Source organism: Echeneis naucrates, chromosome 21 (genome assembly GCF_900963305.1).
Source record: "Echeneis naucrates chromosome 21, fEcheNa1.1, whole genome shotgun sequence".
In the NCBI taxonomy this organism is placed as follows: Eukaryota; Metazoa; Chordata; class Actinopteri; order Carangiformes; family Echeneidae; genus Echeneis; species Echeneis naucrates.
This window is the reverse complement of record NC_042531.1, coordinates 2027171-2044419: the sequence shown is the minus strand read 5'-3', so window position 1 is coordinate 2044419 and position 17249 is coordinate 2027171. Positions and strand designations below refer to the sequence as shown.

The 17249-nt window shown below is 46.0% G+C and overlaps 1 protein-coding gene across 2 annotated transcripts in view; it reads left to right on the top strand.

The window, feature by feature from the left end:
* raph1a (Ras association (RalGDS/AF-6) and pleckstrin homology domains 1a) overlaps window positions 1-16867 on the top strand; it is a 42110-nt gene extending 25243 nt beyond the window's left edge. The window contains exons 9-20 of one of the 2 annotated variants that reach the window (XM_029529787.1): window positions 728-802; window positions 5845-5922; window positions 6843-6917; window positions 6997-7081; window positions 8842-8963; window positions 9056-9121; window positions 9552-9695; window positions 9798-9908; window positions 10155-10253; window positions 10654-10774; window positions 10912-11042; window positions 12038-16867. In XM_029529787.1, the coding sequence (XP_029385647.1) occupies window positions 728-802; window positions 5845-5922; window positions 6843-6917; window positions 6997-7081; window positions 8842-8963; window positions 9056-9121; window positions 9552-9695; window positions 9798-9908; window positions 10155-10253; window positions 10654-10774; window positions 10912-11042; window positions 12038-14422 (3492 nt within the window). In that variant the 3' untranslated portion in view covers window positions 14423-16867. The remainder of the gene's footprint in view (window positions 1-727; window positions 803-5844; window positions 5923-6842; window positions 6918-6996; window positions 7082-8841; window positions 8964-9055; window positions 9122-9551; window positions 9696-9797; window positions 9909-10154; window positions 10254-10653; window positions 10775-10911; window positions 11043-12037) is intronic. The other variant, XM_029529788.1, reaches the window with a different exon arrangement.
* Window positions 16868-17249: the final 382 nt, after the last annotated feature.

The following is a 17249-nucleotide window of genomic DNA, read 5'->3' as shown; positions in this document are numbered from 1 at the left end:
ATTAAACCAATGAAGTGCATGTGGAACTGCTCCAACCTCGCTGAGCCACAGATTTCTGTGGAAAGAAGACAACTTGGTGAATAATTCAGCGGATAAATGATTAATAAAGGTGTCTGGGAACCGATGGCCCGAACTTAAAACGCTCCACCGAAGATGTAAACTTGTTTCTACTTGAATTATTTAACCTTAAGTTCCCAAAGAAATGTTAACGGGGCTCCGGTCCACTGTGGTTTGTACTCAGAGACCCAAAAACTGTCTGCACTGGTTTTTTACAGGGAGTCACAGTGTGTTGAAGTCGATGGGAAAACGTCCCTCCTCCTCCTCAGTAAACGTTCTCAGTGATGTTAATTTTTTAAATGGCGCTCCATTTGGAGGGAAATGGGAGGGGCTAGGGGGCGGGGCTACTGCGTGACTGACAGACTGAACCACCCAATCAGGATACAGTACAGAGCAGGTAGACTGGCGGTCTGCTGCTTGAAATCGACTGCAGGTACTTAAATACTTAAAGTGAACTTGTCTTTTACAGGAATTTTAAGATGAGTTTTCAGAAAAAGAAGAGTTTGAACATCGCAGTCGGAGTGTCCATATTTATTCTCCTTCGCAGGTTTTGATGCTGATGTTTTTTTCCTGCTGCTGCTCTCTGCTTCACTGCACAGCTTTCTGCTAAACCGCCACATCCAACCAATCAAAGAGCAGATTCATTCACCGACTCTCTCTCTTTTTAAAGCACTCCTATCTGGACAGGGAAACCTCTCTGATTCTGAGAAACATAGCAGGAAAACCTACCCACCTGCTGACCAAGGTGACACCCCCACCTCTCTTGCATGCATGCCGCCATCCTTCCTTTGTTTTTTTTGTTGTTTTTTTTTTAATGCATGAGTCATGACCACAGTGCATGCTTACTCCTCTTCTTCGCCCTCTCTTCCTCCTCTGTAGCGCCGGAAAGGTCAGAGTTTGTGTGTGGTCACGTGATGAACCGTTTGGCTGCTGGTGTCTGTTCCCAAAGCTTTACAGAGCGTCGAGTCTAGTTTCATGTCAAAACAAAACACTCTGCCTACATCTGTGACATATTTCTATTGAATGAATATGAAATAGGAACATAAAATAAACATCTTCATAGAACATAAAAGAAAACTGTTCTGATTGGCTGACTGAGCTGTCGAAGCTACAGAGAGGACCAGTCAAAATGAAACGCTGTAAAGCTTTGTGAATAAAAGTCATACCTGTGTGTTTATGGTGGTGGGGGTTGATCTGGAGTTCAAAGGTCACACTTAACCTTTTTTTAAACTCTGAGGCATGAGGCTTAGCTACATCGGATGCTGCATGTGTGTGGTTTTCCTCACAGGACTTGTTGGTCACTGTTAGATTTCAGATTTAAACCTGTTTGGATTGGACTGTGCGCCGTGTGTTCGAGCAGCTGATCTGCTCTTCATTGTGTGCGGTGGAGCGACTGGAGAAGCAGAAGAGTCAGACTGTCAGCTAACACACATCCTGAGTGATCCTGTGCTGTGAGTCAGACGGTCCACGCCTCTGTTCGTTGGCGCAGTGGCACAGTGGCTTACGGCAGGAATGTTCTCCGTTTGAATCCTCTGGCTTATCCTACATGTTGCACATGCCTCTTGTCTTGGACGGCTTTGGCTGGGAAGATGGAACGTGATGGCAGTTCGATTCCCGACTCCTCCTGCTGTGAAGCGAGACTACAGAAGCTCAACGTCAGAGCTGTGCTTTAATCTGAGCTCTGTTCGTTTTTCTGACGTGACAAACTTCCGCCCTTTGCTACGATAATTATCATCCGACCTCCTGCAGAGTGTTGGAAATCAGACGCGAATCTGACTCTTTAGGTCGGAAGTTCAGCCGCGGCCTCGGGTCGCTCAGTCTGGTCATGAGTGTTTGGAGCTCATGGAGCTGGATCGATACCGTTGACGGGGGCAGATACGCTGCTGGGAATCAGTAGATGTTCCTCCTGAATCCGAATCACATCGTAACACGTGAAATCTTTTTGAGGTTATATTGTATTTTGTTTAACTTTTTTCTTGATATGATGCAACATTTATAAACTCAAAAGTCCTTGAATAGAAGTACGACTCTGCTGCTGTTAAGTGAAAGCTGTTGTCCTCTTAGAGGTCAAAGTTTTATTTATCTGTGTGTGTTTGTGGGCATTAGAAAGTCAGGACGGAGGATTTCCCCTGATTGGATCGGCAGAGCCATGATTTGATTGGATGATAAAGCAGATGAGGCCGTTCAATTGGATGTTAGAGGAACGTTCCAGATCTGCAGGGATAATCCTCTTTGGTGCAGAGAGAAGGGGGGGGGATTCCCTTCAGCATCATATTATATATATTCACGTGCACACACATGCACACAAGTCTGGCAGTGGGCCGTCTTATTTGGCAGCACACAGACACACAAATCTTCTCCAAGTCCTCTCTGGTTAGATCAACCTGAGTTCTGGATCAGTTAGATTTAAAGCTCATAATTTCACCTAATCCAGTTAAAACATCCACGAATGATCTAATTGTGATTCGTCTGAAATGACATTTTTAAATTGTTAAGATGAATTTGGAAGTTCCCCTCCCTCCACTGATGCTTAAAAAAACTAACGAAAAAACATGATTCTGTTTTCATTTGTGGTCCCACGTTGGAGGGGGGCCATGCGGGGCCCTGAGATTCCAGTGGAGGCAGATTACGAGCTGTGGGGCCGGTCTAATTCCTGCAGCAGTGATTAGGCTGAGGGTGTAATTATCTGCACTCATTAGAGCAGCTGTGTGTGTGAAGGGATTGTATGTATGAGCATTGTGCTGCATATGGAATAGTCTTTCTGTGTCAGTGTTACACACCCGCAGCAATAACTGCAGTCCACCCACTCACTGTCTCCTTCACACACACACACACAAACACAGCTGGCCCACTTCTGCAGCTTCCACATAAGTCGCATCACTCCTCTCTGTTTTTGAGCCTATGGCGTCTCAGGAGGGACATATTCCTCCTGACTTCAAAGGCAGCGGGATCCGTCCTGGACCAGAGCTAATTTTAGTGTCTCTATAATGTAGGTCAAGAGAATTTCTATGAGAAACATGGGAAAAAAAACAAAAACCGTTAATGCTGCAGAGCTGAAAATGATGTTGGTGACGGTGGAAAGAGAAAGTCCCCCCCACCATGACAGAAGAACGGGAACATCTGAACAAATGCTTTCTCATGAATAGAAAATAAGAATTTAAAATCAAAATAAAATCAAATTAATGTATTATTGTCATCACTGTTCAGAGATCAGTAGGTTTTAAAGAAAGACAGTGAACACAGCGTCAAATATCACGTTTATATCCACCTGCTTATTTTAACTCGCTGCACTAAATTAGGTTTTATGTCGTCGACTACAGTTGCAGCCTGTTTGGGAGAGAACCGATAGATCAGTCGGGTGACTTGTGGTGCTTCCTGTTGAGTTAAACTTTCCGAAGACATTTTTAAATGAAAAAATTGTTGGCAATAATAACACGTTGTTTCTTTTTTTTTTTTTTTTATTATTCTAAAGATGAAACCGATAAATCAAATCAATCAGAACGTGATGATAAAGATGTTGAAGGGAAATACGAGGAGATGATAACTGACTGACTGACACACGTTAGCTTCCTGCTTTTGGCGCGCAATATCCTGTCAGTTAGCATTACAGTGCTAACGCTAATGGACACACAAAGAAAGTTGCACTACAAGATGTTACACAGTCCGACTTTGTGATGAACTTTCTTATGAACCCACTGTCGCATCATAACACAAATGCTTTTCCAGGCTAAAGGTTTAACGAGGAGACATTAAAATGTGGATTTTCGCTCAGTTACGCCTTCAGTTCAAATGTTAAAAGGCACTAACGGCCGACGTGTTGCGTAATATCTCAAGTTTAATCCTCTGTGCTGATTTTTGGATATCCACATTGTGTTTTTGTTTTTTTCAGCTATTTTAAAGCACAGATAGGTTTTATGTAAGTCCAGTATTGTGCGTCACTGGAGCTTTGACAGCTCATGATGCTAATTGAAGAAAACTAGATTTACATAATATGAAAAGGTTGTTTTGGATTTTGGGACTAAGCACATTTTTAGATATTCACATTAACCGGCCTGAGCCAGTTCAGTTTATTTTTCACTGTCTTTTCTGTTCATCTGGATGCTGGTGGGATTTTTTTGTAATTTTTTATTTCTCAGTTTGCTACAAATATTTTTCTTTATTAGAATCTTTACATAAAGGCACATTTCACATTTTGAATGTGTGGCTCACCTGCTGTAATCTGTATTTTAATATCCCTCTTGAAATGAATGAAATCCTTAAATTTGGGCCGTTTTGGAAATAATTGTAACCAACTAATCACCAGATGACGTGAAAATAAAACTTTCCCTTTGAGCATATGAATCCCACCTGAAGTTTTCCAGCTAAATGCGACATTTTCTGATATTATATCATCTTTGTCTTTCTACATTGTGATTCTTTGTCACGTCAAACCTTTTGACCCTCCATGTGTCAAACTGCTGACGCAATAAATTCACTTTAATCTCCTGCCAGCCGTTAAACAAACCATAGGCCGCTCATTATGAAGCTGTTTATGAGCTTAAACTGGAGGCTCTCTGCTGCTGACAATTTAGGTCTGTAGTGTGTGTCAGTCTGCGTGTTAGTGTGTGTTTGTGTGTTTATACACATCGGGGGGGATTTTGGGGGATGCCGATAAGGAGATTGGTTCTTAATCTCCTCTTTCTCGTCTTTCCCTGTCATTTTCATTTCCTCCTGGCCTTTTTCTCGGTTCACGGTTCAGCTCCTCCCGGTGTCTGTGCTTGTGTTTGTGGAGAAACTCCGCCACACATCCAGACACTCATGTGAGGCGGCGAGCGGAAGAGGAGGCCAAAACGGGGAGATAAGGGAAGATTGTGTTGTAGGAGGAGGAAGGGGGGTCAGGAGAGCTTGAAATAAAGAGATCACAGCCTCTGCATGCAAGTTGGCAACGCAGCGACGCCCCTCCCCCACCTCCCATCCATCTCCAGCTCCATCTCTCCTCCTCTCATTCCCTCCACCTCGCTCGGCCACGGAGGATGTGACGGGACGAGGAAGCGTCCAGGAAAAGCAGGCAGGCAGTAGATTCTCTGATGGATCAGAATAAATCTGGCTGTCAGTGGACGCCTGAGTCTGTCAGTCGATAACCAGATTAGTCCGCATGCAGCTCGAATCAGAGTGGAAACAGTCAGGTTTCTGCACTGAAATTGGAGCACCTCCATCGTCAAGCTGCTTATCTTGACTCCATCATCTTGTTGACGAAGTGGAAGCGTTAAGAGTCTGTGGTTGCAGATTTTCGTCTCGGAGCTGTGGCACTTTTCACATCGCCGTCCAGTTAGGTGTGCGGACGCTCCGAGCATTAACCCGAGCTGCTTCTCGGTAACATGAGATAAGAAGGGACGATTATGGAGAGGAGGAGGAGGAGAGACAAGTCTGACGGCTCCTCGGGCGCCTCGCCTCCTTCCTGTCTGGACTAACCTCGAGCTGTTGGCGCTTCTTCTCCTTTCTCCCTCTGTGGAATCTGTGAGTTGGATAAAACAGCTGCAGGACGTAGAAGAAGGCTTGTGATGTGAAGTGGGAGTAACGTGTTAGAGGACACGCAGAATTCTGTTGATTTTGTGGTTTCATAATTGATGTTTGCTGGAAACGACTGTTTGAGGAAAAACAACTGCGATAAAGATGAATTCCTGTTGGAGGAATCAGGTGAGGGGAGAAGAGGGGGTTAATCCTTAATAAAGTCAGAGAAGAAGAAGATGATGATCACAGGAAGTGCTGCTAGTTTGTATTGACTGGTGTGTGTGTGTGTGTGCGCAGGAGGAGCAGGCTGCCAAGCTGAAGGCAGAAAACATCCGAGTCGCCCTCGAGAAGATCAAGGAGGCCCAAGTGAAGAAGGTGAGTCTCTTTTACACACACACGCAGTGAAGATGTGTATATTTGTGTGTGTGTGTGTGTGTGTGTGTGTGTGTGTGTGTCATTGTGCATGTGAGTCTGACTCTGGCACGTGTCCAGTAGTTTTCTGTTTTCTGGGTCAGGTCAGTGTTACACTTTGGTCAATAACAGCTGGGGTCATACACACATACACACACACAGCACTCAGTATAATGACCACCACCAGTTAAATCCCAATCCCTTAGAGAGAGAGAGAGAGAGAGAGAGAGGGAGAGAGGGAGGGAGGAGGGAGAGGGAGGGGGGAGGGAGGAGGGAGGAGAGAGAGAGGAGAGAGAGAGAGAGAGAGAGAGAGGGAGGGAGAGGGAGAGAGAGAGAGGGAGAGAGAGGAGAGGGGAGGGAGAGAGAGAGAGAGAGAGGAGAGGAGGGAGAGGAGAGAGAGAGAGGGAGGAGAGAGAGAGAGGGAGGGAGGGAGGGAGAGAGAGAGAGAGGGAGAGAGAGAGAGGGAGAGAGACTGGATTGGCAATCTGGATTTACTACACACACATACAGACCTCCAGATACCTGTGTGTGTGTGTGTGTGTGTGTGTGTGTGTTTTAACCATCTAGCGGTGAGAGTGGACTGTCTTTAACAGACACACACACACTCACAGCAGATCATATTATATTACATTTTGAACAATCTAAGTTTTTGTTTGCTGATATTGTGGAAGGTTTAGTGTAAACAAAGCTAAGGCTGTAACCATAGCAACAACACTTCATGCTTCATGCTAAGACGTTATATAACTGGGTGTGCGTTCATGTTCGTATCATCATCATCATACATTATTACTGAAACACAACTGGAGCTGAAACAAACCAGATCCGAGCGGATCAAAGCGAAGCGGCTTAAACTTCAAATAAATCAAATAAATTCTTCTTCACAGCTGGTGATTCGTGTTCATCTGTCCGACGAGAGCTCAAAGACCATGATGGTGGACGAGAGACAGACGGTCAGACAGGTGTGACCTTTTTACCCACAATCCCCTTCTCGGTAGTCGCACCTCAGTGGCAGTTTCGTTAACGGCTCCTGTTCTTCAGGTTCTGGACAGTCTGCTGGAGAAATCTCACTGTGGATACAGTCCAGACTGGTCGCTGGTGGAAACCATCAATGAGCTGCAGATGGGTGAGCACGCACACACACACACACACACACAAAACAAATGTGTTATTCTGTGTTAATCAGCAGCTCTTCTGATCACACAGCTCAAGTTCGGTTTTGTCGTTGTTTGCTGTTTGTGTTATCTTGTTCATCTGAGGGCCGTTTCAGTTTCACAGCGTCAGCTCTAAACTCCACGAGTGTTTTTGGAGCGGTAACACTTCAGACTTTTGTGCGTTTATTGTCAATCTCTTTTCTTTGCTTTGTGTTGACGGCGTTACCTAGCAACAGAGTGAATTCACAGAGGCCAGGTATCCAGGTGCGATGAGGACGAGGGGGCGGGGCTTGTTCTCGTGTTCAGAAACACTGAGCCCAGCAGGGACTGACAGACAGAACACACACTCAGCGATCTGAGTGTACACACACACACACACACACACACACACACAGCTGCCTCTGGGGGGGGTTGCCAGCACACACTGTACTACAAACTTCAGCTCCACTTAACACTGTCTGACACACACACAGAGTGTTTGTGTGGGTCCGGTGCAGTGAAGTGTGTGATCTAACCTACATCTTCAGGCTGAACAGCCAGTCAGCAACGATATGAGAGAGAGAGAGAGCAAGAGAAGGCAAAGGGAAGCTCGCTTCACCCTTCTCACTTAAGCCAAACCTGGTCTGAGGATCAGGACTCGGCCTGAGGAAGATTTTAATCTGGGGGAAGACTGCTGAGTGCCCTTTGGCAACAAACTGACTTCCTGTCAGATCGTGACCTCTGACCTCCCGCTGGTTACCCTGCAGGGAACTGTTTGACTTTGTAATCATCACCAGAATAAGAAGAAGAGCTGCTTTAATTGCTGTGATAAACAAACCAGGACATTCAGCTGCACAGTATACGAAGAATCTGTGATTGTCGTGTCACCAGATTCATGCCATTACTCAGTTGTTCTGGGAAACTCAGAAAAGTGTTAGTGATGATTACGTTCTTAAATATTTTACCTTCATCGACAACACCAGCAGCTCCTGTGATCTGGATATTTGGATTCATTAAGCAGCACTAATTATCTTTGCTTCGGCTCCAGCGGTTGGAAAAATAGTGACATAATGTAGCTGACCTTTGGGGATTGTAAAGACATTATAGAGTAGAAAATAAACAGGAAAGAAAAGGCGACGTTATTACTGCTGCAGAAACAAGCCAACCAGATGACGTACTGAAACAACAAACTCTATGTAATTGCTGAGGTTTATTTTAAAGTTCCAGTGGAACCATATTAGAGTCACAGGAACTGACCGAACAGATGGAGGATGTTTGGTCCGTCTCAGGGAGGGAGACTCCGAGACGCTGTTCAAAAGGAATGAGGGCAGCAGATTGCCACGAGCCGCGTTGTTGTCTCTATAAAGCAGCGAGTTATTCTGTCCCCGCAGGAACACTCTTCTTCTTCCTGCTCACAGAGTTAGTGTACGATAAAAAAATAAAACAAAACTTACAAAACTGTAGATTTTTGGGTTACTTTTGTTTGAGAGAAAGAACTGTTTTTTTTTTTAGCTCAGGGACAAAATATTACTTAGAATTTTTATCCTGGAGATTTGAGTTTGATCTGAATTTGTAGTTAGAATACTTCTTTTATCTGTTTCTTCTGTTGAGATATAAAATCCACTGAGAAGCCTGGAGGTGCAAATTATGTGTGGATTAAAACCATTTGTGGGAGAAGATGGATAGCGGTGGTTAATGTATTGTTCTTCTCTGAGGTGATGGAAGTGTAAAATGCGTGACTCTCCCTGCACAGAGCGGATCTTTGAAGATCATGAGAACCTGGTGGAGAACCTGCTGAACTGGACCAGAGACAGTCAGAACCGGCTGATGTTCACCGAGCGCATCGAGAAGTACGCTCTGTTCAAGAACCCCCAGGTGAGGCACAACGCACAAACGCACAAACTGCACAGTTTAGTTCACAAGTTGCTCACCACCAACCCGTCTTGTCTCTCTTTGCTCCGCCGCAGAACTATTTGTTGGGGCGGAAGGAGACGTGTGAGATGGCTGAAAGAAACAAAGAGGCTCTGTTAGAGGTCAGTTTTTCTTCTCTGACATCCTCCAACACGTTTTTAACAAACTCCTGAAAAGTTTCCATCAGTGTGCGTCTTTAACTCTCTTTTTTCTGGTCCTTCAATGCAAGTCAGACTGTACTGAAGTCTATGGGAAAACGCCCCTCCTGCTCCCTTGAGTTACTAGCTCAGATTGTAGTTTCAAGTCTTCAATACAAAAACCAAAATGTCCAACAAATGACTTATAAGAATTACACCCTGAGTTTCGCCTCGTAGACCTGCAGACATTTTTCAGGGCTACCTCAGCACATCTGATTTCTTCCACTGACTCACTTTCAAGAGGAAATGATATTTTTACTAAGCTTTTGTGTTTTTGTTTAATGGGTGAAAACGCAGCTCTGGCTGAAAAGAAACCATCAACAACCGTTCCGAGTTCTCTCTCTGTGTTCATCAGGATTGTTTTGGCGGCAGCTCGGTGTCCGTCCCTGAGATGGAGGGAGTGTTGTGGCTGAAAGAGGACGGGAAGAAGTCGTGGAAAAAGCGTTACTTCCTGCTGAGGGCGTCTGGTATCTACTACGTCCCCAAGGGCAAGGCCAAGGTCTGTGCAAAGAACACAAAGGGAGTCAGCCACGTTTTCTTTGTTCGTAATGATTTTTTTTATATAAAAAAGATGCTTGTTTCAACGCGTGTGTCTGTGCAGGCGTCCAGAGATTTGGTGTGTTTCCTCCAGTTGGATCACGTGAACGTTTATCACGGTCAGGACTACAAGAGCAAGTACAAGGCTCCGACAGATTACTGCATGGTGCTGAAGGTACGGTCGCACAAACACACACAGATTTATGGGATTACTACTTATCCCTGTTGTGTCACTGTTGCCCCACAGTGCCACTCTGTGGTGAGACTGAGTAATTACACCTACTTCAAAGATAATAGAGCAGTAAATTCAGTTTATCGGTGCAGCAGCAGTTTGATATTCATGTTAGACAATAAATAAATTAGAAACATTTAATTTAATTTTGAAATATCCTGTGAAGTAATGCAGACTGTTTCTGTACAGCACCCTCAGATCCAGAAGAAGTCGCAGTACATCAAGTATCTCTGCTGTGACGACGTCAGGACGCTCCAACAATGGGTCAACAGTATTCGTATCGCCAAGGTAACAAAACATCTTGGAACTGTGTTGTGAGCATGTTGAATAATTTTCACGTTGGCCCAAACATAAAACCAGAAATCAGGAACAAAAAGACATTAGATATTCTTTTTCAACTTGACTTTTCAGGGCTTGGAAAATGTTTTCAGTTTGTAATGAGGTTATTTCTTTCCATGGCAGCAAAACAAGTTCACAGAGTCTCCAGATTTTATCACAGCAATCTGTCGTGGAAATCTAAAAAAAAAAAAAAAAATCTGTCAAACAACCAGCAGATGTAAAACGGGGATATAAAGGTCATTGGGGCCTTTTTCTGGGAATCAGCGTTAAAGCTTAAAGCAGCTGATCGTTTCAGCACGGTTAATGTGTGTGTTGTTATTTTCATGCTGTCTCTCTCTCCGGCCATCAGTATGGGAAGCAGCTGTACATCAATTTCCAGGAGGCGATGAGAAGGACAGAGGCGGCTTACGATTGGTCTTCCCTCTCGTCTTCATCCATCAAGTCAGGATCCAGCTCCTCCAGCCTTCCAGGTCTGTCCCCAGTTCACTTTAGAGGAAGAACCGTAAATTTAGTGGAGCAAAGGTTATACAAACACAACCAAAGTGAACCGAATGAGCATCGTGGAGCAAAAGTTAAACAAAACTAATTCCAACTATTCACCCCTCAGAGTCTCAGTCCAACCACTCTAGCCAATCAGACAGCGGCGTTTCAGAGATGACGTCAACAGGCCACACCCGCTCCCAGAGTGTCGTCAGCTCCATCTTCTCTGACGCCTGGAGGAGAGGAACGCAAGGAGAGGTGTGACACACACACACACACACACACACACACCTTTTCCTGCCTTTGTCTGTTTCCTTGTGGACTACTTTTCCCATGATCCCCTCTGCTTTCTCCTGCCAGCGGTTAAAAGTGAAGGGACGTATGCCAGTTCCTCTTTGTACAGGAGGAGGAGGGAGCGGAGGTTAGACAGGAAGTGATGTAACAGGCATGCTCGCGTGGGTTTGTTTGAGGTGACCTCTGGTTGAAACGGTCTCACTGCACTAATATAATTTAAATAACAGAAATAGTTCTTTTTATATTCTGTCTTTATAATATACGTTCTGCGAGAGTCATTTGGTTTTATACATTTCTTCAGATTAAAATCGTTAGCGTTATGTTTTTAAATGGCTGCGGCTGAAGGCTCTTGACCTTAACCTCCTAACAAGAACTGCCCACATTTGAGTTTAGGATGAGATGAACTCACTTTTAGACTCTTTTTCAGCCCTGAACCAGGCGGAACCCAACTAAAATCAGCTGTAGTCTGCGTGGACGGCTGTTGGAAGAGCATGTTAACCTGACTTCAGAATGTGCTTGACAAAAGTTGAATGGTGTGAAGTGTTAAACTTTTTTGCCAGAGTCCCGGCGAAATGGGCGGAAACCTTCTGTGTTCTGATTGTGATTGACCTAATCGAGTTCAATAGCATCCATCTGAATCTTTTCAAATTCCGCACTGAACCTTTTTTTTGTTCGGAGGGAAATGACATTGTGAAAACATGAATTCACGAAGTCTTCCTGAAGCCAGAGTCTCTTCTTCCAAACTCAAGTATTGTTCTTCAGTAAGAACAACACAGTTCTACTTCCTGTAATCTTGAATGGCAGATTGAAAATTGATTGACTGACCTACTTGAACTAGATTCAAAATGGAACGTGCTATTGAAACTCATCCTTAGTTTTTATTTTTTCGATAATTTGTTTTCCAGAAAGACGACCTTACTTGTTGTTGTTGTCCCCCCCGCCCTTCGTTTCCTCTGCAGATGATGAAGATCGACCCAATCAGTAGGCCTATCCCTCTCCAGATACCCACCCTTTCTCCACAGCCCCTCCCTCTCTCTCAGCCTCAGACCCCGCCCTCCCGGACCAGCTACACCGACGGCCTCGTCCCGTCTGATGACTCCTCCCCATCACCGCCATCGCCACCTCCCCCCCCTCCCCCTCCCCCTGTGGTAAGTGTGGCCCATCAGCCGGCACCTACCTCGTCATACGTCAAGTACAGCACATTGGCTCGTCTGCAGAGCCAAAACCAGTCCAGGAGCCCGCTGCCCGGAGCCACGCCCCCATCCCTTCCCATCCAGTCTGCCAAACCAAACTACAACACCCTTCCAGCTGCTTACAGTACTTCCCCTCCATTACCTCCATCTCCACCCCCACCTCCTCCACCCACAGCACCGGCTCCTGGCTCAGCCATGGCTGCCTTGAAGTACGGCCCACCTAGCCCCTCCGCTCTCCCACAGCCACCTCCGATGGAGGAGGACATGCAGGAGCCCACCTACCTCCCACCTCCTCCACCAGAGAGTCTGGAGTCCAATGGATTGCCCCCTCCTCCCCCTGCAGAGACCTCCTGTCCTCAGCTCTCCAACGCTGGCCTCCAGCAATTCTTGGCGCAGAAGTTTCCCAACATGGTGTACGACTTTAGCCCTGCAGTGCCCGACGACGATTCACCACCTCCCCCTCCTCCGGTAGAGCTTTCTCCGCCCACCTCCTTGCTAGCCCTGCAGCCACTGTCCCCCAGCGCGCCCCCTCCTGCACCACCAAAAACCTTCACTGGTGGGTTCCCCCCTCAAACTGCTCGCAAACCTTCAGGTCCCTCGTCCCTCCCGATTGCCCTCTCACCTGTGTCACCAACGCCGCTCCACGGCGGCCATGGGCCAGTCAAGAAGCAGCAAAGTTTTTCAACGGGACATTCCCCAAATCAGCCCCCTCCCACACTGCCGAAGCAGCACAGCCTCTCTTCCAAAAACCTCGCCCTGTCTCCTTCCTCCTCCTCCTCTGCCGTCTCCATTGCAGCTGCTACCTCCTCGTTGGTCAAACAGATTGTCAATCAGTTCCCAGGAAACGCTGCCCCATCTTCTCTGCCTGCTTCCAACTCCATGGAAGGATCGAAGTTCACTGCTCCTCAGTCTCCTCCAGCAGTCAAGGCCAAACCAAAGTGGCAGCCGGGAGGCGTTGTGGCTCCACAATCCCCAGAGTTCCCCCCACCTCCTCCTGACACCTCACTCGGAGAGTTCCCTCCTCCTCCCTCTTCATCCTCGTCCAAGACGGGCTCCCCCATAAAGAAGTCGCCTTCCACCTCATCAACGGGATCCACAAAGCGAGGGCCGCCACCAACCCCACAGAGAGCCTCTTCCATTCGGTCCAGTTCTGGTGAGGCCCAAGAAGAGAGGTCAAAGAAGGTGGAGAGCCTCGTCAACAAGTTTGGCCAAGGTCCTCAAACGGGTACGTCGTCCAGCTCCTCGTCAGCGACCGGATCTCCTTCAAAGGATTCTTCCGCACTTCCTGCTCCACTCCCCAAGCCAGGGAAGCTGAACTTGGCAAACCTGCCGTTGGCGCTCCAGGGGCTGCAAACAGGCCAGCACCATCAGCCCTCTGACTTCCTTTCCCCTCCTCCCCCACCTCCCCCCTCCCAGCCTTCTCACCTCGACTCAGCCCCTGACTACTTCCCGCCTCCCCCCAGTGACTCTGAGCTTTTCCCTCCTCCTCCCCACCCGTCGGAGTTCCATCACCCCCCTAAGGTCGCCGTGGTGAACCCCCAGCCTCAGATGCAGCCGCATCAACAGTCAGCATCCTCTACCATGTTGTCGTCGTCATCGTCATGGAAACAAGGCTCGCTGAAAAAGGGGGCAGTCCCACCTCCAACGCTGAACCGGCGGAGCAGCAACACGGCCCAGTATGACAATACAACATCAATGCCCCTCTCTCCACCGCCGCTGTCTCAGACACCCCCTCCCTCCCTGTCCTCTTACTCTTCCTCCTCCTCCCCTGTTCCCCCCACCTCCCCCAAATCAGCAGGGCCCGGCTCCCTGACACTAAAGCCTCACTTCCTGGAAGACCTCAATCGCACCCTGAAGCGGAAGTCGGTGTCTCGCCACGGCTCGCTCACATCCTCCCACCTCATCTCATCGAAGATGGACCCCGTGGGCACCATGGACGACATGGCGCTCCTCCCGCCTCCCCCCCCGGAGCTCCTGCCGCAGCAGCAGCAGCAGGGTGTCCGAGGACATTCCCACACTTTGTCTCGCCACCACACACACTCCCACTCCGCCAAACACGCCAACATCTCAGGCTATGCAACGCTGCGGCGAGGCCCGCCTCCCGCTCCGCCAAAAAGGGACCAAAGCACGAAACTGACCAGTGAGTGGTAGGGAGCAAGGACAAGGAGTGGAGCCTAAAGGACAAAAGTGACGATTTAGGTCCCATCATTAATGCAGAGAAGAAATAATCGATGTCTGTCTTGACTTGTCCGTCTCTCCTCATCCTAAAATCATCCACCCTTGGATCTCCGAGCAAGTAGCAAACTGTGTTTCCTACTCTTAATCTCAGAATATGATTGTTCCTATTATCCTCATTATTACTATCATTACCAATACATGTTTAATCCAATGACGTGGGCAAGCCAGAAAAATCACCTATCAAGCTTTTTTCACGTCTGTGCAGCTTTGCATTGAAATATACACAAGACGAGACTTCAACGACAGCAACCGAGACAATTTGCTGCAAAACAACTGGTACTGCATGGAGCCGCTGCAGAGGACGCAACGCCAGCGACGAAGGGAAGGAGGATTTAACGGAGGGATGCGAAACAGTTGATGTGTACAGAAATGTTGGCTTTGGGGGGAAGGGAGGGGGGTGTTGCCATTTATTTCAAACTTTTTTTGTGTGTGTTTTTATATAAGATTATTTAATACTGGAAAGATATTATTATAATTATTTTAAGTTTTTAAGAAGTGTCAGAAGAGAATGAGTTTGACTGAACTCGGGTCTGTATTCTCAAAAAACATGTTAAAAGTTGTTGATCTGTTTATCAAACTAGCATCCAGCTAGTCCCACTGAGTTGGACTTGTATTCCTTTATATTCAGAGCTTCTCGGCTGGTGGGTTGGTGACGGCCAGAGAATCTCCCTGTAAGGCTGTGCTCAGATTATAAGTGTTGGATTCCAGCGATAAAACCAGAGGGAACTCCACATTAACTTATTCTCTTGTCTTCCCTTCCCTCTCTACACTCATTTACTGCCTTTCCCTCCTTCTCCAGATTTACATGTTTTTAATTCCAATCGGATTTTCCAGAATTGGGCAGTCCTGCAAAAACCTGACTGGAGCCTCCTGTAATCTGAGCTCAGCCTTTCCATGTTGGTCAAATTTCAGATTGAACTCGTCAGTAAGTCACTCAGCTTTTGCGGTCGGTGTTTTACAGCTTGTAGACCAAGCAGCTAGTCAGCTACAACGGACCGTGTGAAGGAAAGAAGGTGATGGTCAACTCTCTCGTGAATAAATCAGTCACTCTTGGCATCGTTAACGACTGGCCAGTCACTTTGCTGGTTAGTGAAAAAGTGCCTGAAAAACTAAACTGCTCGTGCTTGTGTAGTGAAACTGCAGAACGAGGCCCACCTTTTGAATCTTGAAGTCGAGGTTTTAATCAGAGGCCTCCCCGGACCTCTTTGCATCAGAAACTGGACAGGAAAGGACACATTTTATCGTCAGTTATTTATTTAAAAAAAATAATAAAAAAAGTCAGATAATAATGACGATCTCCCACAATTGTGTTTTCACCAACTAACTAATACAAAACAAAAATATTCAGTTTACTGTCATGCAGGCATCAAATCCTCACAGTCATGCTTGTCAGCCCCATATTACAACCTGCAACAAGTTAGATTTATTTAGATTTTCTTTGAAAGTCATTCAAGTGACTTTTGGAGTTTTGCCCACTTCAGGAGATTTCATTACTTTCTCACAGTCACATCAGACTAAATTGCTTCGAGGTTCTCAGACAAAAAACAAAAAAAAAAAAGACCACTCAACAAAAAAAAAAAATGGGGGCCAGGAGGCAGCCGCCAGAAAAGGTTTCATAATGGAAACAACCGGGGTCAGTTCAGGTCATTTGTAATGAATGATTTTGTAATTTCCGATTATTCTGGTTTCATTTATGAAAAATGCGCGTTAGCCAGTGAGACCAAACTGACTGTCCCTCTGCACTCTAACAGCTTTAGGACACAACAGTTTAGTTCAGCTCATAAAAGCTTTTTCTTTTAATAATTTATGATTTTTGATCTGTTACCTGTTTGTTTGTTTTTTTTTATTCTCCCTCACAGCCACGAGATTAAAATGACCTGCATGACTTCCCCACCTAAAGAGTAACATGACAGACACCAGTAATGTGATGTTACGATGCCAATTCTTGTGATTTTAAAATGTGCAATTGTTTGTTTTTGAAGCACTCTGATTTAATCTTAATGTGCAATTCTGGTAGCAAAATCATTTCAATTTATTTTTGTGAAATTATTCTTGCAAGAGAAGTACTTCCTGTTCCCGAGGCCTGCACCATGGTGCGGCCGAGTGACGTTCAAGAGCAGCAAACCGCTTAAATCTGACAAAAGGCCTTGAAAGTTTTGGTACGTGAGGAAGTGTGGCAGATGATTTTCAGGTATGTTTGAGTCATTGTGAACTGTCTTAAAGGTTTCTGTGACGTCTGATGATGCACACAGCTGTGGAGTCAGACTGACGGCACTCTGTACATCATGTTAAACCAAAAAACAAAAAAAAAACAAAAAAAAAAAACAACACAAGTCAACATCCTCTGCTCTCGGGGAATATACATATATTACTGCCTTCAAATTAAATCTGCGGGGTCATGTTTTCAGCGAATGATATTTTTGGGGTGAAGTTGTGGGGAAAGCTGTTGGTAACATTGAAACCACTGTGATCAAAGATGGATGTTGCCTTGTTTTTTCAAATGTTTTAATACCATTTCAAATCTGCGTTTGGGAACAAGAAAAAGGCAGACAAAGTATTTCAACAGCCCAACTCTGAGACGTAATAATGGCTATGATATTAGGAGGTTGTTCAAACACAATCTCTCTGTATGAAATGAAGGTTTTAGAAAAGCTAAAGGTCAGAAAACTCATTGCTTTCCATCCCTGTCAGACTTGTATTTAGGCAGCAGAGAAGCAGTCTCCCGTTTTCTTGCCCAGGC